The sequence below is a fragment of the Tamandua tetradactyla genome, chromosome X (genome assembly GCF_023851605.1).
Source record: "Tamandua tetradactyla isolate mTamTet1 chromosome X, mTamTet1.pri, whole genome shotgun sequence".
NCBI classification, from domain to species: Eukaryota; Metazoa; Chordata; class Mammalia; order Pilosa; family Myrmecophagidae; genus Tamandua; species Tamandua tetradactyla.
This window is the reverse complement of record NC_135353.1, coordinates 109,764,845-109,790,911: the sequence shown is the minus strand read 5'-3', so window position 1 is coordinate 109,790,911 and position 26,067 is coordinate 109,764,845. Positions and strand designations below refer to the sequence as shown.

At 39.3% G+C, this 26,067-nt stretch overlaps 1 protein-coding gene across 1 annotated transcript in view; it reads right to left on the bottom strand.

The window, feature by feature from the left end:
- ASB12 (ankyrin repeat and SOCS box containing 12) overlaps positions 1-26,067 on the bottom strand; it is a 71,677-nt gene that overhangs the window by 34,240 nt on the left and 11,370 nt on the right. The window contains exon 2 of the mRNA XM_077146031.1: positions 1,085-1,211. Coding sequence (XP_077002146.1) covers positions 1,085-1,198 — 114 coding nt within the window. The 5' untranslated portion in view covers positions 1,199-1,211. The remainder of the gene's footprint in view (positions 1-1,084; positions 1,212-26,067) is intronic.

The following is a 26,067-nucleotide window of genomic DNA, read 5'->3' as shown; positions in this document are numbered from 1 at the left end:
AGGATTTCAGTAAACTAATCAAGACCCACTTGGAATAGGTGGTGTCACATCTCCATGAAATAAAAATGTCACATCAACATTTGGGCATGCCATCTGTCTGCACAGATAACCTAATCAAAAGCTACTGCCCTACAGTATTGAATTAGGATTAAAAGAAACAGCTGCTTCCAAGAGATTGAGTCAGAATTAAACAAGATTTTTCTGGGGTACATAAAATTTTCAAACTGTCACACCTTCTCTTGCTCTTGATCAGCCCCTGTATTTTTAAGCTTCTCATCAAGTTTCTTTCTCTCAGACTAGAAGCCTTTCACACCAAACTAATGCCAATGCAAGGATTTACAGCTGTGCCAACTACTCTTCTGGGGTTCTCCCCTCTCAACCTAAGTGAAATAGCCAGAAAGTTCTATGGCCCATCAGGCAGGGCCTACACCCCCTCACACGGAGGAAGCAGCTACAGAACACAGGACTTCATTCCTCAACAACCCTTAAGATCAAGAGCCTAGAACTCTCTAAGAGGGAAACTGAGGGAGGCTAGAGCACAGACCTGAGAGGGGAAAGAAGTTACCGTGAAGAAGTCCTTGAGCAAGGATGGTTAATTAAGGTCAGGAGATCCTTCCTACACAACCTGCTGGTGCTACCCACCTATGCAAAACACCCAGCAGCAGCCAACCCACCGAAACGTACTGTTTACCATAAGGCACCACCCTAGAGGGAAGGGAAGGTAGGAGGAAGAGCCGTGAACAGGTGGGGGGAGGGGGAGTAAGTAAAGCTAGGCAATAAAAGCAGATTTTCCCTTGGTCCTGGGGTCTTTCCCCTCTAACCTCTTTCCTTGCACGAGTGCCTATATGCCTTCTCGCATGTGTACTTAATAAATTTTCTATCTGCTTGTTTTAACTGTGCTATGCTCTTGAATTCTTTCTTGCAGCATGGCCAAGAATCTAGGACCTCAAAGCCAGCAACATCACTCTTGGAAGCCAGAGTATAACAAGCCAGGCAGTTTCCCACAAGAAACAATTGAACTTCAAGCAGGGTGGGCTTATCCAGAAGGGGTAAGAGAATCTCTTTATGGGACTTGACTTCTCACCTTTTCAAATTTTTGCACATCTGCCTCCAGAGTTTCTCTCTGCTTCTTAATTTCCAGGAGGCTCTCGAGCAGACTTTGCTTTGGATGCAATCTTTTGTCAAAGTGGTTATACATCCCACACCAGAACCTTGAATGAATGAAAAGGGGAAAAAGGTGGATTAGGTTAGCTAGAAGAGTATATTGCCAGTATTTTCCTTGTACCAAGTAAATATTTAAATAAATAATGGGGGTGGGGATAAGGGGTAAAAAAATGGGTGGATTGAAATGCTAGTCATCAGTGAGAGGGAGGGGTATGCGGTGTTTGAATTTTTTCTTTTTTCTTTTTATTTCCTTTTCTGGAGTGATGCAATATTCTAAAAATGATCAAGGTGATAAATACACAAATGACCATGTGATGATATTGTGAGCCACTGATTGCATACTTTGGATGGACTACATGTGTGTGAAGATATCTCAATAAAATATTTTTTAAAAAAGAAAATATTAGTCTGGTAGGGAGGCAGATCTCAAAATTAAGGTAATTTTGACTACATTAAAGATGCTGAATGCTCACAATTGAATAGTGAACTTCCCATAAGAAAGATCTTTGCTGTAGGCCACACTTTGGACTTGAGCAAATTTGAACTTTTTAAAAATGTAATTAAACTTTTTATTTTGAGGTAACTGTAGATTCACATGCAGTATTAAGAAATAATAGAGAGCAATACAGTGGACCCTACTCAGTTTCCCCTGTGGGCACATATTGCAAAACTGTATTATAATATCACAACTAAGATACCAACATTGATATAGTAACAATAAAGACAATTCCATCACCACAGGAGCACTTTTGTTACCCTTTTATAACCACAACCACTTACCTCTCCCCTACTCCCAACCCACCTCCCACCTACTTAAACCTTGGAAACCATTAATATGTTCTCCATTTCTTTAATTTTGTCCTTTCACAAAAGTTATATAAATGGAACCATAAAGTATATAATATATTGAGATGGAATTTTCCCACCCAACATATATCTCTGCAAGTTGTTGCAAATATCAGCAGTTCTTTATTGCTGAGTAATATTCCATAGTATGATGCACAACAGTTTGTTTACCCATTCACTCACTTGTTGAAGAACATTTGGGTTGGTTTCAATTTTTGGCTATTTTATTAGTAAGAGTTCTCCAGGGAAACAGAACAAACAGGATATATATAGAGAGATTTGTAACATCAAAGCGATTTGTTATATCAAATTTGGTGCATGTGACCATGGAGGCTGCAAGTCTGAACTCCATAAGGCAGGTTGCAGGCTGAAAACTTTGTTAATGGTGATGCTGAAATCATCTGGCTGTACGGGCTCTGTTGTCTCTGAGTTTTTTCCAAGACGGTTCTTTCTTAAAGGGCTCCAGTAAGCAACCCCACCTTGAATGGGTGGTGACATATCTCCATGGAAACCATCTAATGAAGTTACTACCCACAATTGTGGTAGTATTTTATTGTCTCCATGGAAACAATAAAAAAGATCCCACATGGCAATATTGAATGAAGATTAAAGGACATGAATTTTCTGGGGTACATAATAGTGTCAAACTGGCACATTCTAACCTGTAGACTCCAAAAAAACGTGTTCTTTCCAAATGCAAAATACATTCATTTCTTCACAATATCACAATGCCTTAAACCATTTCAGTAAAAATACGAATACAACATATAGTCATAAACAGTACAAAATCTCAACAAAGTCAGTTAAAGGCATGGTATTTTCTAAGGCAAAATTCTCCTTTTGCACTGGACCTGTAAAACTCAGAACAAGTTATCTGCTGCCAACACACTAAGGAGGGATAGTCATAGGATACATATTCCCATTTTCATAGGGACAAATTGTGAAGAACACAGGGGTCACTGACCCAAACAGTTCTGGAAACTTGCAGGGCAAATTCCATTAGACTTCAAAGTCTGAGAGTCATTATCCTTGGGGTTTTAGAAAGCAGCAGTCCCACCATTTCCAAGGGCCTACTCAGCAGCCCTGCTCTCTCCAAATACTGGACTGGAGTTTGCAATCTTGGAGGACATTGTGATAGCCACCTTTCCTTGGCTCCACTCTCTCCAAGCATTTGGGGAGCACCCAGGCTCTCTGCCATCTCCAGAGCACATGCTCAACACCTCCAGAACAATAAGGTGGCAGCCAGGCTCTCCCCAGTACCCAAGGAATGTGCCCCACCCTCTCCATGGCCTGGAGCACAACTCTTCCAGAACAAAGGGGTGGAAGGCCCACCCTCTGCCTGTGGGGCAAACTCACCCTCTCCAAGTTCGTGGGTGGGTCCACCCTCTAGCCCAGGGTTTCTTAGCTTTAGACCTTAGCTTCCATGGTTCTGCCTCTGAACTTATTTTTCCTTCAATTTGTCCTTTTCTGTCCCTTTTGGTCCAGATTGGTAGTGGTTCCATTTATACAGATCCCACAACACTCTTGTTGGATTTTTATGCAGCACACTGGGATCATAACCATCAGACAATAGGACTTTCCACAAATCCTTCCTGGAACTCCATCTCTAATCCTGGCTTTTTCTGAAATGGCTGACTGGTTCCATGTTTGGAACCTCAAGTGTGACACTATTTTCTGGGGTCTCCCTTTTTGGAAGCCCAACATTTTCCAGAATATCAATTTCTGGTTTCTTTGTACCCAAGAGTTCAGTTCTCAGCTTATCTCTTTCCTGTCACATTTCTCTATAAGCTGCATGGAGAAACCAGGCTGCACTTTCCACATTTAATTTGGAAATCTCTTCTATTAAATATTCAAGTTTGTGGCTTTTAAAGTCTGCCTTCCATCTAAAAACCAGTAGTCAGTTTAGCCAAATTATTTGCCATTTTAAAACAAGTGTTGCCTTCCTACCAGTTTGCAAAAACACATGCCTCATTTCTGTCTAATGCCTTACCAGAAATATCTTTTTAGTCCACATTTCTACCAACAATTCTTCAAAGCATTATAGGCCTTCTCTATCAAGCTCCTCACAGCTCTTCCAGAATCTTCCCCTTATCTGCTTAAAAGGACATTTCAACATGTTTGGTATTTGCAAAGTGCAGCAGCATACTACTTCGCTGGTACCAAAATCTGTTTAAGTTTGCAAGCTGCCAGAATGCAATACACAAGAAATGGAACAGCTTTTAAAAGAGAATTTATTAAGTTGCAAATTTGCAGTTCTAAGGTCAAGAAAAGATCCAAATTAAGGCAAGGCTATAAAATGTCCAAACTAAGCCTTCCAGGTAAACAGACACAGAAAAAGGAAGATAGCCAAGGGGGGTAGAAGGAGAAATTAGTGATACACTTACATGCCAAGGAAGGTTTCAAGAACGCCAATGTTTGAGGTTTCTCTCTCAGCTGGGAGGGTACATGGTGATGTTTGCTCTCTTTCTGTCCTCATTTCATAAGGCTTTGCCAGAGGTGTTTCCCTTCTGCATTTCCAAAGGTGTCTAGCTGTGTAGGCTCTGTTGTCTATGAGCTTTTTCCAAAATGGTTCCCTCTGAAAAGCCTCCAATAAGCAAACCTCCCTGAATGTATGGAGACACATCTCCATGGAAACCATTTAATCAAGTTACCACCCACAGTTGGGTGGGTCATATCTCCATGGAAATGATAAAAAGATCCCACCAACTATACTGAATGCAGATTAAAGGGCATGGCTTTTTCTGGGGTACATAACAGCTTCAAACTGGCACAGGTGGAGTGTCTGCACATGTCTTTGCCGAGTGTATTAATTTCCTTAGGTTGATATAACCAATTACTACAAACTTTGTGGTAACAAAATTTTATTCCCTCCCAGTTTTGGATTCTATTAGTCTAAAATCAAGATTTTGACAGGGCCATGCTCCCTCTGGAGGCCCTATGGAGCCTTCTTACAAGCTTATGGTGGTTCTTGTTTCTTACTAGCTGCTTGTGTCTTCTTAGCTTCTGGGTTGCTGGTAATCTTTCAGATTCCTTGGTGTATAGCTGTATTTCTCCTTCTACTCCACATGGCTGTCTTCCTTTTTCTTTGCCTGGGTTCTGAATCTCTTTTTCCTTATAAAGATACCACTCATTGATTTAAGGTCCAACTCTAATCTTGTTTGGCATCATTTTAACTTGATTACATCTGCAAAGACCTTATTTCCAAATAAGATCACATTCACAGGTAAGAGGGGTTAGTACTTAAACATATCTTTTTTTTATGAGAGAAATTGTGGATTTACAGAAAAGTCATGCTTAAAATACAGAGTTCCTATACACCATACTATTATTAACAACTTGCATTAAGTCTGATACATTTGCTACAATTCATAAAAGAACATTTTTATATTTGTACTATTAATTATAGTCCATCATTTACAATAGGGTTCACAATTTGTGCTGTACAATCCTATGTATTTTTTTAAAAAATGTATTCTAGTAACATATGTATTACCTAAAATTTCTCCTTTAAATCATATATATAATTAATTCAGTGCTGTTAACTATATTCACAATGTTTTGTTAAAATTACCATCAATGACTTCCGGAGAAGATGGTGGCTTAGTAAGACACGCGGGTCTTAGTTCCTCCTCCAGAACAGCAACTAAAGAAACAGAAACAATACAAAACAGCTCCCGGAGCCACGACAGAGACCAAAAAGACAGCATACCCCATTCTGGAATGGCTGAACGGGCAGGGAGAATCCGCTGCGGTGAGATACCCGAGGGGCGTGCTCTTTCCTGGGCTGGGGCGGCTGGCGACCAGGGTCCCTTCCACACACGTGGCTTCCAGGTCCAACTGGGAACATTGGATAGTGGGGCCCTCCTGCCACGCTTGGCGTCTCGGGCCAGCTGGGCAATTTGGACCGGTACTCCCCCAAGCCGCGGTGTCCGGCGACCCCCCCCACATGCGGTTTCCCGGGCCGACTGTGAGATTCGGATTGGCAAGATAAAGGAGCCACAGCATCTTTTACTGGTGGGACCCGCAGACAGACGAGCGCCATGAGCGCCACCTACTGGGCAGGAAAAGAAAAACAGAGCCCAGAGATTTCACAGAAAAACCTTTCAACCAGCCGGGTCCCACACCCAGGGAAATCTGATCAAATGCCCAGACACCAGAAGAAAATAATGGATCATGCTCGGAAAATTGAAGATATGGCCCAGTCAAAGGAACAAACCAATAGTTCAAATGAGATACAGGAGCTGAGACAACTAATGCTGAATATATGAACAGAAATGGAAAAACTCTTCAAAAACCAAATCAATAAATTCAGGGAGGACATGAAGAAGACATGGGCTGAACAAAAAGAAGAAATAGAAAATCTGAAAAAACAAATCACAGAACTTATGGGAGTGAAGGACAAAGTAGAAAAGATGGAAAAAACAATGGATACCTACAATGGTAGATTTAAAGAGACAGAAGCTACAATTAGTGAACTGGAGGATGGAACATCTGAATTCCAAAAAGAAACAGAAACTATAGGGAAAAGAATGGAAAAACTTGAGCAGGGGATCAGGGAACTGAATGACAATATGAAGCACCCAATATACGTGTTGTGGGTGTCCCAGAAGGAGAAGAGAAGGGAAAAGGAGGAGAAAACCTAATGGAAGAAATTATCACTGAAAATTTCCCAACTCTTATGAAAGACCTAAAATTACAGATCCAAGAAGTGCAGCGCACCCCAAAGAGAACAGACCCAAATAGGCGTTCTCCAAGACACTTACTAGTTAGAATGTCAGAGGTCAAAGAGAAAGAGAAGATCTTGAAAGCAGCAAGAGGAAAACAATCTGTCACATACAAGGGAAACCCAATAAGACTATGTGTAGACTTCTCAGCAGAAACCATGGAAGCTAGAAGACAGTGGGATGATATATTTAAAATACTAAAAGAGAAAAACTGCCAACCAAGACTTCTATATCCAGCAAAATTATCCTTCAAAAATGAAGGAGAAATTAAAACATTTATAGACAAAAAGTCACTGAGAGAATTTGTGACCAAGAGACCAGCTCTGCAAGAAATACTAAAGGGAGTACTAGAGTCAGATACGAAAAGACAGAAGAGAGAGGTATGGAGTAAAGTGTAGAAAGAAGGAAAATCAGATATGATATATATATAATACAAAAGGCAAAATGGTAGAGGAAAATATTATCCAAACAGTAATAACACTAAAAGTTAATGGACTGAATTCCCCAATCAAAAGACATAGACTGGCAGAATGGATTATGGCCCAGCAATACCACTGCTAGGTATCTACTCAAAGGACTTAAGGGCAAAGACACAGACGGACATTTGCACACCAGTGTTTATAGCAGCATTGTTTACAGTTGCAAAGAGATGGAGACGGCCAAAGTGTTCGTCGACGGACGAGTGGCTAAGCGAACTGTGGTGTGTACCTACGATGGAATATAATGCAGCTTTAAGACAGACTAAACTTATGAAGCATGTAACTATGTTAAAACACTGAATGAAGCTGCACCTGAACTATAGTTTTTTGTTTGTTTGTTTGTATCTTTTGTTTTTTTCCTTTTATATATATATATATTATTATTATTATTATTATTATTATTATTTTAATTTTCTTCTCTATATTGACATTCTATATCTTTTTCTGCTGTTTTGCTAGTTCTTTTCCTAAATCGATGCAAATGTACTAGGAAATGATGATCATGCATCTATGTGATGATACTAAGAATTACTGAGTGCATATGTAGAATGGAATGATTTCTAAAAAAAAAAAAATTACCATCAATGATTACCAATACTCGACAATCAATCCAAACAGAAATTGAACAATTTAAGCATTAAATGCCCCTTTCCCTATCCCCACCACAGCCCCTGTAATCTATGTTCTAGATTCTGAATAAATGAGTTTGCTTATTCTAATTATTTCAAACTAGTGAGATCATACAATATTTGCCATTTTGTGACTGGCTTATTTCACTCAGCATGATATCATCAAGGTTCATACATACTGTCATATGTATCAGAACCTCACTATTTTGTACAGCTGAATAATATTCCATTGTTTGTACATGCCACATTTTATTTATTCATTCATTGGTTAATGGACACTTGGGTTGCTTCTACCTTTTGGCAATTATGAAAAATTACCACCACAAACACGGGTGAATAAATATCTATTTGAGTCCCTGCTATAAAATCTTTTGGATATATACATAGTAGAGGGATTGCCAGGTCATATGGTAATTCTATTCCTAACTTTCCAAGGAACTGTCAAACTGTCTCCCACAGTAGCTGCACCATTTTACATTCCCAAGAACAATGAATGCATGTTCCTATTTCTCTACATCCTCTCCAACACTTAATTTTCTATTTTTTTAGTGGTAGCCATTCTAAAGGGTGTGAAATGCTATCTCATTGTGGTTTTGATTTGTATTTCCCTAGCAGCTAATGATGTTGAGCATATTTTCATGTGCCTTTTGGCTATTTATATATCCTCTTTGAGAAAAGTCTATTCAAATTGTTGCCCCTTTAAAAAATGTGTTGTTGGTCTTTTATTGTTGGATTGTAGGATTTCTTTATATATTTTAGATATTAAACCTTTATCAGATTTGTGATTTCCAAATATTTTCTCCCATTGAGCATGTTGCCTTTTCAATGTCAGGATAAAGTCCTTTGATGCATAAAAGCTTATAATTCTGATGAGGCCTTTATCTATTTTTTCTTTTGTTGCTTGAGTTTTGGATGTAAAGTCTAAAAAACAATTCCCTAATGCAAGGCCCTGAAGATGTTTTCCTACATTTTTTTTCTAGCAGTTTTATACTCCCAGTTTTAATAGTTAGGTCTTTGATCCAGTTTCAGTTAATTTTTGAATATGGTGTGACATGGGGGTCCCTCTTCATTCTTTGCATATGGATATCCAGTTCTCCCAGAACCATTTGTTGAAGAGACTACTTTTGCTAATTGAGTGGACTTGGCAGCTTTGTCAAAAATCAATTGACCATACATGTGAAAGTCTATTTCTGAACTCTAAATAGTATTCCATTTGTCTATATATCCATGCTTGTGCCAGTAGCAAGCTGTTTTGACCCTGGAGCTTTGTAATAAGATTTAAAGTCAGGAAGTGTGAGTCCACTCACTTCTTTTTTTTTTCAAGATTTCTTTTTTCAGTTAGGACCCCTTACCTTCCCAAATAAATTTTGGAACAGACTGGTTTTTCCATTTCTGCAAAGAAGGTTGTTGGAATTTGATTGGGATTTCATTGAAAAGCTGTAAATTGATTTGAGTAGAATTGAAATATTTTTAAAAATGTATTATTATTGAGAAATATCCACACACATACAGTTCAACCATATTATATAATCAGTGGTTCACAATATTATCACATAGCTGTATTGTTCACCATGATCATTTTTAGAACATTTGCATCACTCCAGAAAAAGAAATGAAAGAAAAAAAAGAATTCATACATCCCATACACCTTACCCCTCCCTCTCATTGACCTACAGTATTTCAATCTACCCAATTTTTACACTTTATCTCCTCCTATTATTTATTAATTTTTTCTTTTTTTTTTTAACTCATCTGTCCATACCCTGGATAAAAGGAGCATCAGACACAAGATTTTCACAATCATAGTCACATTGTAAAAGTTATATAGTTATATAGTTGTCTTCAAGAATAAAGGCTACTGGAACACAGTTCAACAGTTTCAGGTACTTCTCTCTAGCCACTCCAATACACTGTAAGCTAAAATGGACCATGTATACAATGCATAAGAACAGATTCTGTTTGAAATCTCTTAGCCACTGAGACTTTATTTTGTCTAATTTCTCTCTTCCTCCTTTTGGTCAAGAAGGTTTTCTCATTCCCATGATGCCAGGTCCCAGTTTATACCCAGGAGTCAGGTCTCATTTTGCCAGGGAGATTTATACCCCTGGGAGTCATGTCCCATGTAGGGTGGAGGGCAGTAAGTTTATCTGCCAAGTTGGCTTAGAGAGAGAGACCATATTTGAGTAAAAAAGAGATTCTCTGGGGGTAAGTCTTAGGCACAATTATCAGTAGGCTTATTTTCTCCTTTGTAGGAGTAAGCTTTATAAGGGCGAGCCCAAAATTGAGGGCTCAGCCTATTAATTTGGTTGTCCACATTGCCTGCAAGAATATTAGAAATTCTCCAAATGGGAGAGTTGAATATTCTTCCTTTCTCCCCAGTTCCCCAAAGGGGACTTTGCAAATAACTTTTTTATTCTCTGCCCAAATTACTCTGGGATATATTGGGGCATCACACTAACCTGTACAAACCAATAAGATCTCACACTCTTCAAAATTCCATGTAATGAAAGATAGAGGATAAAGATTGAGAACATATAACTTAGGAATGCCTAGAGTGGACAATGATGGTGATTAAATGTACAAATAAAAAAAAGTTTTTGCAAAAAAAAAAACCCGTTTTATATAATTATGGTGATCAAATAAACTGACCATGCAAGTTAAAGACACCTTTTTTAAAATACAATTTTATTGAGATATATTCACACACAGTAGAAATCACCTGAAGTATATAATCACTAGCTCACAATATCATCACATAGTTATGCATATATCCCCATGATCAAATTTGGGACATTTTCATTACTTCAGAAAAGAAATGACAAAAGAAAAACTTGATTTTGCCATACTCTTTATCTCTTCCTCTGTTATTGCCTCATAGCATTGTTGTGCTACATTTGTCACTATTGATGAAAAAGTATTAAAATATTGTTGGCATAATCCATAGTTTGCAATAGGTACATTTCCCCCATATACCCCTCAGTATTAATTCCTTGTAATAATGTCATATATTTGCTCTAGTTCATGAAAGAACTTTTTTATATTTGTAAATTAATCTTGGAGAATTGACATTTTAACAACGCTTGGTCTTCCAATCCTTGAGTATGGATTGTCCTCACATTTACTTAGGTCTTATTTGATTTCCTTTAGCAAAGATTTGTGATTTTTTTTCTCCAAGTCCTTTATGTCCTTGGTTACATTTATTCCTACTTGAAAATTTTAGTTACTATTGTAAATTGTAATGAGATTATTCATTACTAGACTATAGAAAAATGAAAGTTTTTGCATGCTCTTTTTTGATTTCTGGTATCTCTTTTTCTATAATTTTTTATTTTTTAATACATAATAACATACAAACACGAACATTCTTACCATATGATCATTCCATTCTTGGTAGATAATCAATAACTCACAATATCATCACATAGTTTTATATTCATCACCATGATCGTTTCTTAGAACATTTGCATCAATTCAGAAAAAGAAATAAAAAGAAAAAAACTCATACATACCATATCCCTTACCACTCCCTCTCACTGATTGCTAGTATTTCCATCTACCCAATACATTTTAGCCTTTGTTTCTCCTATTTTTTCTATACCCCTTATCACTCCCTTTCACTGATCACTAGCATTTCCATTTACTAAATTTATTTTAACATTTGTTCCCCCTATTATTTATTTATTTTTAATCCATATGTTTTACTCATCTGTCCATACCATAGATAAAATGAGCATGAGACACAAGGTTTTCACAATCACAGTCACATTGTGAAAGCTATATCATTATACAGTCATTTTCAAGAAACATGGCTACTGGAACACAGCTCTACATTTTCAAGCACTTCCCTCCAGCCTCTCCAATATACCTTAAATAAAAAGGTGAGATCTATATAATGCATAAGAATAACCTCCAGGATAACCTCTTGACTCTGTTTGAAATCTCTCAGCCACTAAGACTTTATTTTGTCTCATTTCTCTCTTCCCCCATTTGGTCTAGAAGGTTTTCTCAATCCCTTTATGCTGAGTTCCAGCTCATTCTTTAGGATTTCTGTCCCACGTTGCCAGGAAAGTCTACACCCCTGGGAGTCATGCCCCATGTAGAGAGGGGGAGGGCAGTGAATTTGCTTGTCGTGTTGTCTGAGAGAGAGAGAGCAACAAAAGAGGTTCACTTGCGGTGACTCTTAGGCCTAATTTTAAGTAGGCTTAGCCTATCCTTTGTGGGGATGAGTTTCATATGAACAAACCCAAAGACTGAGGGCTCAGCCTATTGCTTTGGTTGTCCCCACTGTTTGTCAGAATATCAGGAATTCTCCACAAGGGGAAGCTGAATTTTCCCCCTTTCTTGTCATTCCCCCAAGGGGACTTTGCAATTGTTTTTTTAAAAAAATTTATTTATTAATTTAAAAAATTAACAAATGAAATAAAAATTAACATAGATAATCAGTAATTCACAATATCATCACTTAGTTGCATATTCATTTCTTAAAACATTTGCATCCATTCAGAAAAAGAAATAAAAAGACAATAGAAAAACGAGTAAAACGAAAACAGAAAAAAAGATCATACCTACTATATCCCTTACCCCTTGCCCTCACTGATAACTAGTATTTCAAACTAAATTTATTTTAACATTTGTTCCCCTTATTATTCATTTTTATTCCATATATTCTACTCATCTGTTGACAAGGTAGATAAAAGGAGCATCAGACACAAGGTTTTCACAATCACACAGTCACATTGTGAAAGCTATATCATTATACAATCATCTTCAAGAAACATGGCTGCTGGAACACAGCTCTACATTTTCAGGCAGTTCCCTCCAGCCTCTTCCCTTACATCTTGGATAACAAGGTGATATCTACTCAATGCGTAAGAATAACCTCCAGGATAACCCCTCGACTCTGTTTGGAATCTCTCAGCCATTGACACTTTGTGTCATTTCACTCTTCTCCCTTTTGGTCGAGAAGGTTTTCTCAATCCCTTGATGCTCAGTTTCAGCTCATTCTAGGGTTTTTCTCAATCCCTTGAAGCTGAGTCTCAGCTCATTCCAGGATTTCTGTCCCTCGTTGCCAGGAAGGTCCATACCCCTGGGAGTCATGTCCCACGTAGACAGGGGAAGAGTGGTGAGATTGCTTGTAGTGTTGGCTGGAGAGAGAGGCCACATCTGAGCAATAAAAGAGGCTCTCTTGGGGATGACTCTTAGGCCTAAATTTTAAGTAGACTTGACCTATCCTTTGTGGGGTTAAGTTTCATATGAACAAACCCCAAGACTGGGGGCTCAGCCTATAGCTTTGGTTGTCCACACTGCTTTGCAATTGCTTTTTATTCACTGTTCGAATCATTCTGAGATTTATTTGGGCATCACTCTGGACAAACCTACAAAATCTCATGCCCTACTCAAGATTCCATGTAATTATGATGTTCAATTAAACTGTCAACATAAGTTATATTAGGAAATGTATGAGTCAAATCATAAATTTTGTACCAAATACATTTTTTGCTTTAGTCTTACACATAAGTTAAAGCTTTAAAATATGAATTACCATCTATTTTCAACACCTTGCAATACTGACATTCTTTTGTTCTTCCTCATGCAAAAACATTTTTTTAATTTGCACATTTAGTCACTATCATTGTACACTCTAGGCATTCCTAGATTATACCATCTCAATCTTTATCGTCTATCTTTCCTTCTGATTTCATTTGTGTCCCCAGCCCTCTCCCTCTATAATTCTCACATTGAGCTTCAGTCAGCATACTAACATTATTGTATTACAGTTAGGTAGTATTGTGCTGTCCATTTCAGAATTTTTACAATCAGTCCTGTTGTACAATCTGTATCCCTTCAGCTCCAATTACCCAAAATCTACCCTATTTTGATCTCCTGATGGGCTCTGTCCTTAACTGAAATTCTCCAAGTTCATTCATTAATGTTAGTTCATATCAGTGAGACCATACAGTATTTGTCCTCATGTTTCTGGCTAATCTCACCCAGCATTAATGTCCTCCAGGCCCAAACATGTTGTTATATGCTTCATCCCTGCAGTCTTACAGCTGCATAATATTCCATCATATTTATATACCACAGCTTGTTTAGCCACTCATCTGTTGATAGGCATTTGGGTTGTTTCCATCTCTTGGCAATTGTAAATAATGCTGCTATAAATATTGGTGTGCAAACGTCCATTTGTGTCCTTGCTCTCATGTCCTCTGAGTAAATACCCAGCAATGGATTTGCCGGATCATTTGGCAATTCTATACTTAGCTTTCTGAGGAACCGCCGAACTGCCTTCCACAGCAGTTGTACCATTTGACATTCCCATCAACAATGGATAAGTGTGCCTCTTTCTCCACATCCTCTCTAGCACTTGTCGTTTCCTGTTTTATTGATAATGGCTATTCTGGTGGGTGTGAGATGATATCTCATTGTGGTTTTGATTTGCATTTCCCTAAGAGCCAGGGAAGTTGAGCTTCTTTGCATGTGCCTTTTGGCCATTCGTATTTCCTTTTCTGAGAAATGTCTGTTCATGTCTTTTGCCCATTTTGTAATTGGGTTGTCTTTTGTTTTTGAGTTGAACAATCTCTCTATATATTCTGGATACTAGACCTTTATCTGATATATGATTTCCAAATATTGTCTCCCATTGTGTAGGCTGTCTTTTTTACTTTCTTGACAAAGTTCTTTGATTTGCATGATCTTTGTATAAGTCAGTGATTTCCAGGGAAACACACTGACGGGAGATATCTATAAATATAATAAGATGTCTCACATGACTGTGGTGATGTACAAGTCCAAATTCCTTAGGGCAGGTTGCAAGTGTGGAACACTGATGAAGGTTTTGGATAAATTCCCCAGGAGGAGCTGCTTGGCTGAAGTAGAGATGGAAATTCTCCTTTCTGATTGCTGATGTCATCATATCTCCTTTTAAAGTCTTCAATTTATTGGATGAGATGTCTCTCATTGTTGGATTCAAGCTCCTCAGTTGATGGTAGTTGTAATCAGCCACAGATTCAATCAACTTACTGATTATTTAAGTCCACTAAATGCCCTCACATTTACAATAATGCCAGTTCTTCTTTGACCAAACAACTGGGCACCAAAAACTGGCCAAGTTGACACATGAACCTAACCATTACAGTTCACCTCTTGTCAACTGAGCAGCTATACACATCATCTTATATCATGCTTGTTCTCTAAATAAAAAGCAATGCATACAAAAAAAGCAATAAAAGACATATTTTTGCCTAACAATATGAACAGTCCTGCATATAATGGGAAATGCACTAAATCACTCCAGAATAGGGTGTGAAAGTCCTTGGGCAATATTCACTCTTAAATTGATATCCTATAACATAAATATTATGATATGAAACTAAGAAAACTTATGTGATATGATAAGGATTTAAGATAGGGAAGAAAACAGACATTTGCTTTATGTACATATACAAACCTCATCAAAACAAGGACAAATACTCATAATCACTACAGTCATTTCTGTAACTGGTCATGTGGTCATAGTTCATATTCATCATTACTTTCTTCCATTATCAATCCCATGTTCACTTTACCCTCAGCAAGCACCTCAGTTGGTCATGGTTCTTTGCCTGGGGGGGTGAAACCTTCATTCCTGAAAGTTTGGACAATTGGTAACCCTGCCTTGATTGGATTGTTTCAGTTTCCCATTGACTTTAATCACAGGCATGGTAGGACTAAGAGATACCCTAGGGGATCTCCTCCATTCCAGGCAAACTCTTCTTTACCTCCTTTGTGTAGCTGCAGCCCTATTTCAACTCAATAGTCAGGATCAATCACTCTAGTCAGTACAGTAATTCCCTTCATTACTTGTTGATTCAGAGGCATGAGAAATCCAAAGTGGCCTGGTGCCAGTCTTAACTTTCAGGTCAATGGAATCATTATTGTATATCCTAGTGGAAGCACTCCTCCTTTTGGAACTAAGAACTGTAGGCCAGCAGAACTTAAGGTTGCAGGAACAGGAAGCAAATTTTTCTAGTGGATCACTAAGAGCAGTAGTGAGTTTTGCCACTTCCATTTGCATGCCTTGATTCCTGGACCCATGAATTATGGCTATGGGAGAAACAGTGTCATAGAGTGGACACTGATTTAGAGCATACACATCCTCCTGGAGAACGCTGCCTCAGCCCTGCAAGGTATTGCCAATAGTTGGGGTAACAATTGAGTCTTCAAAAGGTCATTCTACTGCCATATCAGTCCAGCTGCTTCAGGATGACAGAGAACATGCTAAGACCAGTGAATTCCATGAGTATGTGCCCATTCCAACACATCATTTGCTGTGAAGTGGGTTCCTTGATCAGAAGCAATGCTATGTGGAATACCAGGATGGTGGATAAAGCATTCTGTAAGTCCATGGATAGCAATCTTGGCAAAAGTATTGTGTACAGGGAAGGCAAACACATATCTGGAGTATGTCTATTCCAGCTGGAACAAATTACTACTCCTTCATGATGGAAGTGGTCCAATGTGATCAACTTGCCACCAGGTATCAGGCTGATAACTTTGGACAATGCTATCTTATCAGGGATTGAGTATGGGTCTTTGCTGTTGGCAGACTGTGCACTCAGTATGGGCTATAGCCAGGCTGGCCTTAGGGAGTGTAAATCTGCGTTGCTACACCCATGCAGAACCTGCGTCCCGACTACCATGACCACTTTGTTTATGAGCCTATTATGCAATGACAGGAGTATCTGGGGAAAGAGCCTGGCTGTTATCCACAGAATGGGTCATTTTATCTAGTTGACTATTAAAATCTTCCTCTGCTGAAGTAACTCTGTGGTGAGCATTCATGTTGGAAACAAATATCTTCCTGTTTTTTACTTACTGAGAAATGTCTATCCACATACCTCTTCTCCAGACCTCTCTGTCACCAGTTTTCCAATCATGTTCCTTCTAAGTCCCTGAACATCAGCAACAGCTGATGAATCGGTATGCAAACACATAGCTGGCCACTTCTTCTTCCAAGCAAAATGACTGTTCTAGTTTGCTAGCTGCCGGAATGCAACACACCAGAGATGGATTGGCTTTTAATAAAAGGAGATTTATTTCATTAGTTCTTCAGAGGAAAGGCAGCTAACTTTCGACTGAGGTTCTTTCTTATGTGGGAAGGCACAGGATGGTCTCTGCTGGCCTTCTCTCCAGGCCTTTGGGTTCCAATAGACTTTCCTGGGGTGATTCCTTTCTGCATCTCCAAAGGCCTGGGCTGAGCTGCAAGTACTGAGATGAGGTATGCTGAGCTGCTTGGGCTGTGCTACATTGCGCTCTCTCATTTAAGCACCAGCCAATTAAGTCAAATGTCATTCATTGCAGCAGGCACGTCTCCTAGCTGACTGCAGATGTAATTAGGGACAGATGAGGTTCACATACCAGTGGCTCATGTCTGCAGCAACAGAAGTAGGTGTCTTCACCTGACCAAGTTGACAACTGAAACTAACTACCACAATGACTAATCAGATGCACTGCTCAAAGTTCCGTCCACTGAGAGGATGTCCCCCCCCCCACTGTCTTTCAGGGATGTCCCAGAATTGTTGCCACAGTCCTTCAGTTGTCCTCTTTCAGTTGGTACCTACACATTTTGCAGAACCATCCATAAACAATGACCAAATTTTCTCTTCAGTCACCTTTTGTAAGAAACTCCCCAAAAGGCCAGAGCTGTGCACTGGGAAAGAGAAAGTAATGTGGCAGGAGTGGTGGGCCATTGGCATTTGGGCCACATCCTCATGTAACTTACTTATGCCTTCAGGACCTGCTCAAGCTTACCTTGTATATACCACTTCCATTTTAGGATGGAGTGCTGTTGTGCATGCACAACTTCATGGCTTAGCAGGTGTTTTAGTTTGCTAATGCTGCCAGATGGCAATATATCAGAAAAGGGCTGGCTTTTATAAAGAGTTTATTAAAACTCTAAGGCCATAAAAATGTCCAAACTAAGGCATCCAGAAAAAGATACCTTGACTTAAAAAGGCCGATGGGCACAGTGGTCAAAACAGCATGGTACTGGAATAAAGATAGATATATTGACCAATAGAATTGAATAGAGTGTTCAGATATAGACCCTCACATCTATGGACATTTGATCTTTGATAAGGCAGTCAAGCCAATTCACCTGGGACAGAACAGTCTCTTCAATAAATGGTGCCTAGAGAACTGGATATCCATATGCAAAAGAATGAAAGAGGACCTGTATCTCACACCCTATACAAAAGTTAACTCAAAATGGATCAAAGATCTAAACATTAGGTCTAAGACCATAAAACAGTTAGAGGAAAATATAGGGAGATATCTTACGAAACTTACAATTGGAGGCGGTTTTATGGACCTTAAACCTAAAGCAAGAGCACTGAAGAAAGAAATAAATGGGAGCTCCTCAAAATTAAACACTTTTGCGCATCAAAGAACTTCATCAAGAAAGTAGAAAGACAGCTTACATAATGGGAGACAACATTTGGAAATGACATATCAGATAAAGGTCTAGTATCCAGAATTTATAAAGAGATTGTTCAACTCAACAACAAAAAGACAGCCAACCCAAATTACAAAATGGGGAAAAGATTTGAACAGACACCTCTCAGAAGAAGAAATACAAATGGCCAAAAGGCACAAGAGATGCTCAACGTCTCTGGCCATTAGAGAAATGCAAATCAAAACCACAATGAGATATCATCTCACACCCACCAGAATGGCCATTATCAACAAAACACAAAATGACAAGTGCTGGAGAGGATGTGGAGAAAGAGGCACACTTATTCACTGTTGGTGGGAATGTCAAATGGTGGAACCGCTGTGGAAGGCAGTTTGGCCGTTCCTCAAAAAGCTGAGTGTAGAATTGCCATATGACCCAGCAATACCACTGCTAGGTATCTACTCAGAGGACATAAGGGCAAAGACACAAACGGACACTTGCACACCAATGTTTATAGCAGCATTATTTACAATTGCAAAGAGATGGAAACAGCCAAAATGTCCATCAACAGACGAGTGGCTAAACAAACTGTGGTATATACATATGATGGAATAATATGCAGCTTTAAGACAGAATAAACTTATGAAGTATGTAACAACATGGATGGACCTTGAGAATATTATGCTGAGACTAGCCAAAAACTAAAGGACAAATACTATATGGTCTCACTGATATGAACTGACATTAGTGAATAAACTTGGAATATTTCATTGATAACAGAGACCATCAGGAGATAGAAATAGGGTAAGATATTGGGTAATTGGAGCTGAAGGGATACAGACTGTGCAACAGGACTGGATACAAAAACTCAGAAATGGACAGCACAATACTACCTAACTGTAATATAATTATGTTAAAACACTGAATGAAGCTGCATGTGAGAATGATAGAGGGAGGAGGGCTGGGGACATAAATGAAATTAGAAAGAAAGATAGATGTTAAAGACTGAGATGGTTTAATCTAGGAATGCCTAGAGTGTATAATAATAGTGAAATGTACAATGTACAAATTTAAAAAATGTTTTTGCATGAGGAAGAACAAAAGAATGTCATTATTGCAGGGTGCTGAAAATAGATGGTAATTTAATATTTTAAAATGTCACCTTATGTGTGAGACTAAAGCAAAAAATGTTTATTCGTTACAAAATTTATATTTTGACTAGTGCATTTCCTAATATAACTTATATAGATAGCTTGATTGAACGTCCTAAGTACTTGGAGTCTCAGGTAGCACATGTGATTTTGTTGGTTTGTCCAGACTGATGCCCTGAATGAATTCCAGAGTGATTCGATCAGTGAGTGTAAAAGTATTTGCAATGCCCCCTTCGGGGAATGGTGAGAATGGGGAGAAATTCAACTTCCCCAAGTTGAATTCTTGATATTCTCACAAGCAGTGTGGACAACCAAAGCTACAGGCTGAGCCCCCATCTTGGGGTCTGTTCATATGAAACTTAACCCTACAAAGGATAGGTCAAGTCTACTTAAAATCTAGGCCTAAGAGTCACCCCCAAGAGATCCTCTTTTGTTGCTCATATGTGGCCTCTCTCTCCAGCCAACATGACGAGCAGTCTCACCACCCTCCCCCTCTCTGCGTGGGACATGACTCCCAGGGGTGTGGACCTTCCTGGTAACGTGGGACAGAGATCTTGGAATGAGCTGAGATTCCGCATCAAGGGATTAAGAAAAACCCTAGAATGAGCTGAGAATTAACATCAAGGGATTGAGAGAACCTTCTCGACCAAAAGGGGGAGGAGTGAAATGAGACAAAGTGTCAATGACTGAGGGATTCCAAACAGAGTCGAGAGGTTATCCTGGAGGTTATTCTTATGGATTAAGTAGATATCACCTTGTTGTTCAAGATGTAGTGGAGAGGCTGGAGGGAACTGCCTGAAAATGTAGAGTTGTGTTCCAGTAGCCACATTTCTTGATGATGATTGAACAATGATATAGCTTTTACAATGTGACTCTGTGATTGTGAAAACCTTGTGTCTGATGCTCCTTTTATCTACCATATCAACAGACGAGTAGAACATATGGAATAAAAATAAATAATAGGGGGAACAAATGTTAAATTTATTTTGAAATGCTAGTGATAATGAAAGCGAGGGGTAAGGGGTATGGTATGTATAATCTTTTTTTTCTGTTATCATTTTATTTCTTTTTCTAAATCGATGCAAATATCCTAAGAAATGATGAATATGCAACTATGTGATGATACTAAGACTTACTGATTATATATGTAGAATGGAATGATATGTTAATATTTTTGTTTGCTTGTTGTTAATTTTTTAAATTAATAAATAAAAAATGTTTTAGAAAAAATTACCAGTATATTAGTGGGGCATTTTGGTGAAATCTGTAAAATAAACAAATCCCTTGAATGAGAAAAACAAAAAAGCCTGATGGGCCTGGAACACCTGTTACCTGGGAAGGGATGAAGCTGGCATCTGCTGTTCCTTTGGCTTATGATTTCAAATACCTTACCTGGGGGCATTTTTTTTCTGCATCTCCAAATGTCTCTGTCTGTGTCAGCTCTGAGCTTTTTCCAAAATTTCCTTCTTAAAGTACTCCAGTAAGTGCATTACGACCCACCTTGAATAGGCAGGGTCACATCTTCATGGAAATCACCTAATCAGAAGGTCCCACTTTAAATAATAGGTCTGTTCCCACAAAATTGGATTAGGAAAAAGAATATGGCTTTTCTGGGGTACACAACTGTCTCAAACCAGCACAGTGGATGAGACAACACCCAGCTCATGGTAGACAACTCAGGTCTCATGGTAACTTGGTGGCCCACAGTAAAGTCTTGGGTCTCTACTAAGGCTTAGTCAGGCCAAAAGCTGTTTCTTAAAAGGAGATTAATTATCTGCAGAGGATGGCAAGGTTTTACTCCAAAATCCTAAAGGTTTGCACTGTGATTTTCCCATAAGGTCCTGCCAAAGGCTCCAGACAGTATCTCTATTCAACACTGACACTTCCAGTACTTAATGCATCTGCTGGATCATATGGCCCATGTGGCAGAGCAGCTTGCACAGCAGCCTGGACCTGTCACAGAGCCTCCTCTTGTCCAGGTCCCCACTCAAAATTAGCAGCTTTTCTGGTCACTCAATAAATGGGCCAGAGAGAAAAGCTGAATGAGGACTATGTTGTCTCCAAAATCCAAAAAAAAGGCCAACTAGGCATCATGCCTTTTTTTTGGTCATAAGAAGGGTCAAATGCAACTTTTTTATCCTTCACCTTAGAAGGAATATCTTGACATGCCCCATATCCCTGGACATGTAGAAATTTCACTGTTCTAGCTTGCTAGCTGTCAGAATGAAATATACCAGAAACAGAACGGCTTTTAAAAAGGGGAATTTAATAAGTTGCTAGTTTACAGTTCTAAGGTTGAGAAAATGTCCCATTTAAAACAAGTCTATAGAAATGTTCAATCAAAGGTATCCATCCAGGGAAAGGTACCTTGGTTCAAGAAGGCCGATGAAGTTCAGTGTTTCTCTCAAGTGAGAAGGCACATGGCAAACACAGTCAGGGCTTCTCTCTCATCTGGAAGGGGCACGTAGCAAATATGGGATCATCTGCTAGCTTTTTCTCCTGGCTTCCTGTTTCATGAAGCTCCTTGGGAGGCATTTTCCTTCTTCATCTCCAAAGGTCGCCGACTCGTGGACTCTTTGCTTTGTGGTGCTGCAGCATTCTCTGCTCTCTCCGAATCTTCTTCATTCTCCAAAATGTTTCCTCTTTTGTAGGACTCCAGAAATTTATCAAGACCCACCCAAATGGGTGTAGACATGTCATCACCTAATCCATCTTAACAACCACTCTTGATTAAATCACATCTCAAGGGAGATGAGCTGATTACAGTTTCAAACATACAGTATTGAATAGGGATTATTCTGCTTTTGCTAAATGGGATTTTGATTAAAACATGGCTTTTCTAGGGGACATAACTCATTGCAAACCAGCACATTCACTGAGGTGGAAGGCTCCTGCATTTTTGTTGGATTGACCTCCCATCCTTTGACACACAAATGCTTACCAATAAGTCTAGAGTAGTTGTTACTTCTTGCTTACTATGGCCAATCAACATGATATCATCAATATAATGGACAAGTGTGATGCCTTGTGGGAGGGAGAGATGATCAATATATCTGCGGCTAAGATTATGACATAGGGCTGAAGTGTTGGTATACCCCTGAAGTAGGACAGTGAAGGTATATTGCTTACCTTGTAGCCAAAAGCAAACTGTTTCTAGTGGTACTTGCCAACAGCAACTGAGAACAAAAGCATCTGCCAGATCAATAGCTCCATGCGAGGTACCAGGGGATATATTGATTTCCTCAAGCAGTTATACCACATCAGGAACAGAAGCTGCAACTAGATTCACTACTTGGTTAAGTTTATAACAGTCCACTGTCATCCTCCAAGATCCATCTGTTTTCTGCACAGACCAAATAGGAAAAGGGGATGTGGTGGGAATCACCACCATTATATCCTTCAAGTCCTCGATGGTGGCACTAATCTCTGCAGTCCTTTGAGCAATCCAGAATTACTTTTGATTTACTATTTTACTAGGTAGGGACAGTTCTGGTGGCTTCATTACTTTGCTTTTCCTACAAAAACAGCCCACATTTCACAAGTCAGGGAACCAATGTGGGTGTTTTGCCAGTTTCTGGGTATGTCTATTTCAATTATGTATTCCAGAACTGGGTAAATAACTACAGGGTGGGTTTGGGAACACACTGGACTCACCATGAGATGGACCTGACCTAAAACTCTATCAATCACCTGACCTCCACAAACTCCTACTCTCACTGGTGGACCACAGTGACATTTTAGGTCTCCTGGAATTAATGTCACTTCTGAATTAATGTCTAATAATCCCCCAAATCTGATCATTTCCTTTCCTCTAGTGTACAGTTACCCTGGCAAAAAGTCGCAGGTCTCATTGGAAAGCTAAGGGGAAGTTTAATGGTATAACTTTTAACAAGGTATTCCCTCAAGAGGATGCAGCCTCTTCTCATTCAAGTCTGGGAATTAAGGGGCAACGACTTTCTGTTTTTGTCATTTAAGTTAGACTCTTGTTCACTTGAACTATAACTCCTCTCCTTATGAAGATCCAGTAGGAATTTAGTAGACTGTCCATGATCTACTCACTAACCCCATAGTTCTCTGTGAGTCAGACTATTTTGATTGCTGCTTTGAGTCTGATATCCATTGTGATAGCCATGCATATCTTGTCCTTGGTAATTAAGTGTTGTCCTTTGGCAATCTGCAAACAGATCATCCCCATTGTGTTTAATGATCTCAATTTAGTGACAACAGTTCCCACAGTAATATCTGACCTACAGAGAAGAGCAACCACAGAGCTCTTCAAGGAAGGTGGGTTTCACAAATTTATTCCTCACAGTCTTGCTGAAAGGTGTGTCTTATGGAAATTCCAGAGGTGGCTTAGCAGTCTTACACAATAAATCCACTCTAACATTCCAATATCTCTAAGCCTTTGGGGCCCCTCATTTATCTTATACAATGGCAGTTCTGGCATTTTGACCTGAACAAACTGTCAGAGCCCTTTCTAACCCCTCAAGCTATGACACTGAATCCAGACTCTGCTTAGTGGGTGTTCTAGTTTGCTAGCTGCCAGAATGCAATATATCAGAAACTGAATGGCTTTTAAAAAGGAGAATTTAATAAGTTGCTAGTTTACAGTTCTAAGGCCAAGAAAATGTCCCAATTAAAGCAAGTCTATAGAAATGTCCAATCAAAGGCATCCAGGGAAAGATACCTTGGTTTCATTCAAGACGGCTGATGAAGTTCAAGGTCTCTCTCTAGTGAGAGGCACATGATGAACATGGTCAGAGTTTCTCTCTCATCTGGAAAGGCACATGGTGAACATGGTCAGGGTTCCTCTCTCAGCTGGAAGGGCATATGGCGAGCATGGCATCATCTGCTAGCTTCTTCTTCTGGCTTCCTGTTTCATGAAGCTTTCTGGGAGATATTTTCCTTCTTTATCTCCAAAGGCCACTGGCTGGTGGACTCTGCTTCTCATGGCTATGTCGTTCTGCTCTGCTCTCTGTGAATCTCCCATTCTCCAAAACGTTTCCTCCTTTATAGGACTCCAATAAACCAATCAAAACCCACCCAAATAGATGGAGACATGTCGTCACCTAATCCAGCTTAACCACCACTCTTGACTAAATCACATCACGCAAGGAGATGATCTGATTCGTTTCAAGCATATAGTATTGAATAGGGATTATTCTACCTTTATGAAATGGGATTTTGATTAAAACATGGCTTTCTAGGGGGCATACTTCCTTTCAAACCAGCACAGTGGGCCATATGCATAGATTCAGCCCAATCCAACTTTATATTCCTTCCATGATTATCCCACCCTTTAACATCCATTCCCACAGATTCCCCTGACTTATATCTATGTAAATTGTAAAACTCATGCAATTCTTTTGGAGTATAGTATACCTCCACATGGCTCAAGCTTTGTACCTCACCTTTTGGGGCCTGTTGAGAGTTCAGTATAGTTATAGGTCTTGAAGAAAAGAGGGGTGGTTGGGTGCGTCATGAGAATTAGAAACATCTTGTAAGCCAATTACTTCAGGGCATTCCATTGGAGTTTCACCTCATGAAAGAGAATTAATCTCATCAGACAGAGGAAGGAGGAATGTTTTCTCAAGGGAGGTGGTAACAGGTTTATCAGGCACAGTATGGTTACTCTTCAAGTGGAGGTTGGATGGCAGATTTTTCAGGACAAATGGGAGGTAGGGAAGCCATTTCCTCAGGGCTGGAGGAGGGATGTCTGTTTCCTCAGGCAAGACCATTACATGTTTACTTGCAAAGACTCAGCACAATCTCGGGTTTCAATGTCCCCAGTGCCATCATTATTAACCCATATGTCCCCATTCCAATTTACAAACCCCTATTTCTTTCCAATCATGTCCTCACTTTAACAGCAGACATCCTGCAGGGTTGAGAATTTGGTTTATGTTGCGATTCAGCCACTCTATGAGACTCTGGGTCTTTTCTTCAGAGATCTCAAGTCTGTGGCTACATGAAATCAGATTTTCTTTCAGGGCACATATAGAAACTTTCATGTCCATGCAGTGCCAAATTAGAAGACTTCAGCTCATTTATTTCTTTTGTAACTGTATCTTGCATATTTAGGAACAACCAGCTAATATCACTGTACCTTCTAACATCACAAAACACTATTAAGGTGTCAAAAGCACTCTCATCCAGTACCTTGCCTCTTAGAAGCATTTCAGTAGTCATATCCAGTAGTTATATTTTGCATATTTCTATTGCCTCCGCATGCCAGGAACTATCGTTGCCATCTTGATTACTAGAAATAGTCATTAATGCCTTTGAATCTAATCAGAGTAGAGAGCCAATTGCAAAAACCCCAGAACCAATTCAGAATCCCATCCTTAAGATTCTGTTTCTCAAGAATCACTCCCAGTACCAAAGCTGCATTAGTCACTGTTCTCTAGGGGAACAGATATCTGTAGATATTATGAAATCTTATAAAACTGTGGTGATCCACAAGTCCAAATTCCATAGGGCAGGCTGGAAGCTGGGAATTCTGATGAGGGTTTACAATGCATTCCCCAGGAGAAGCTAGCTAGCTAAAGTAGAGATGGAAATTTTATCCCCTGACCGCTGAAATCATTACTTCTCCATTTAAAGCCTTCAATTGATTGGATGAAACATCTCTCATTGTTG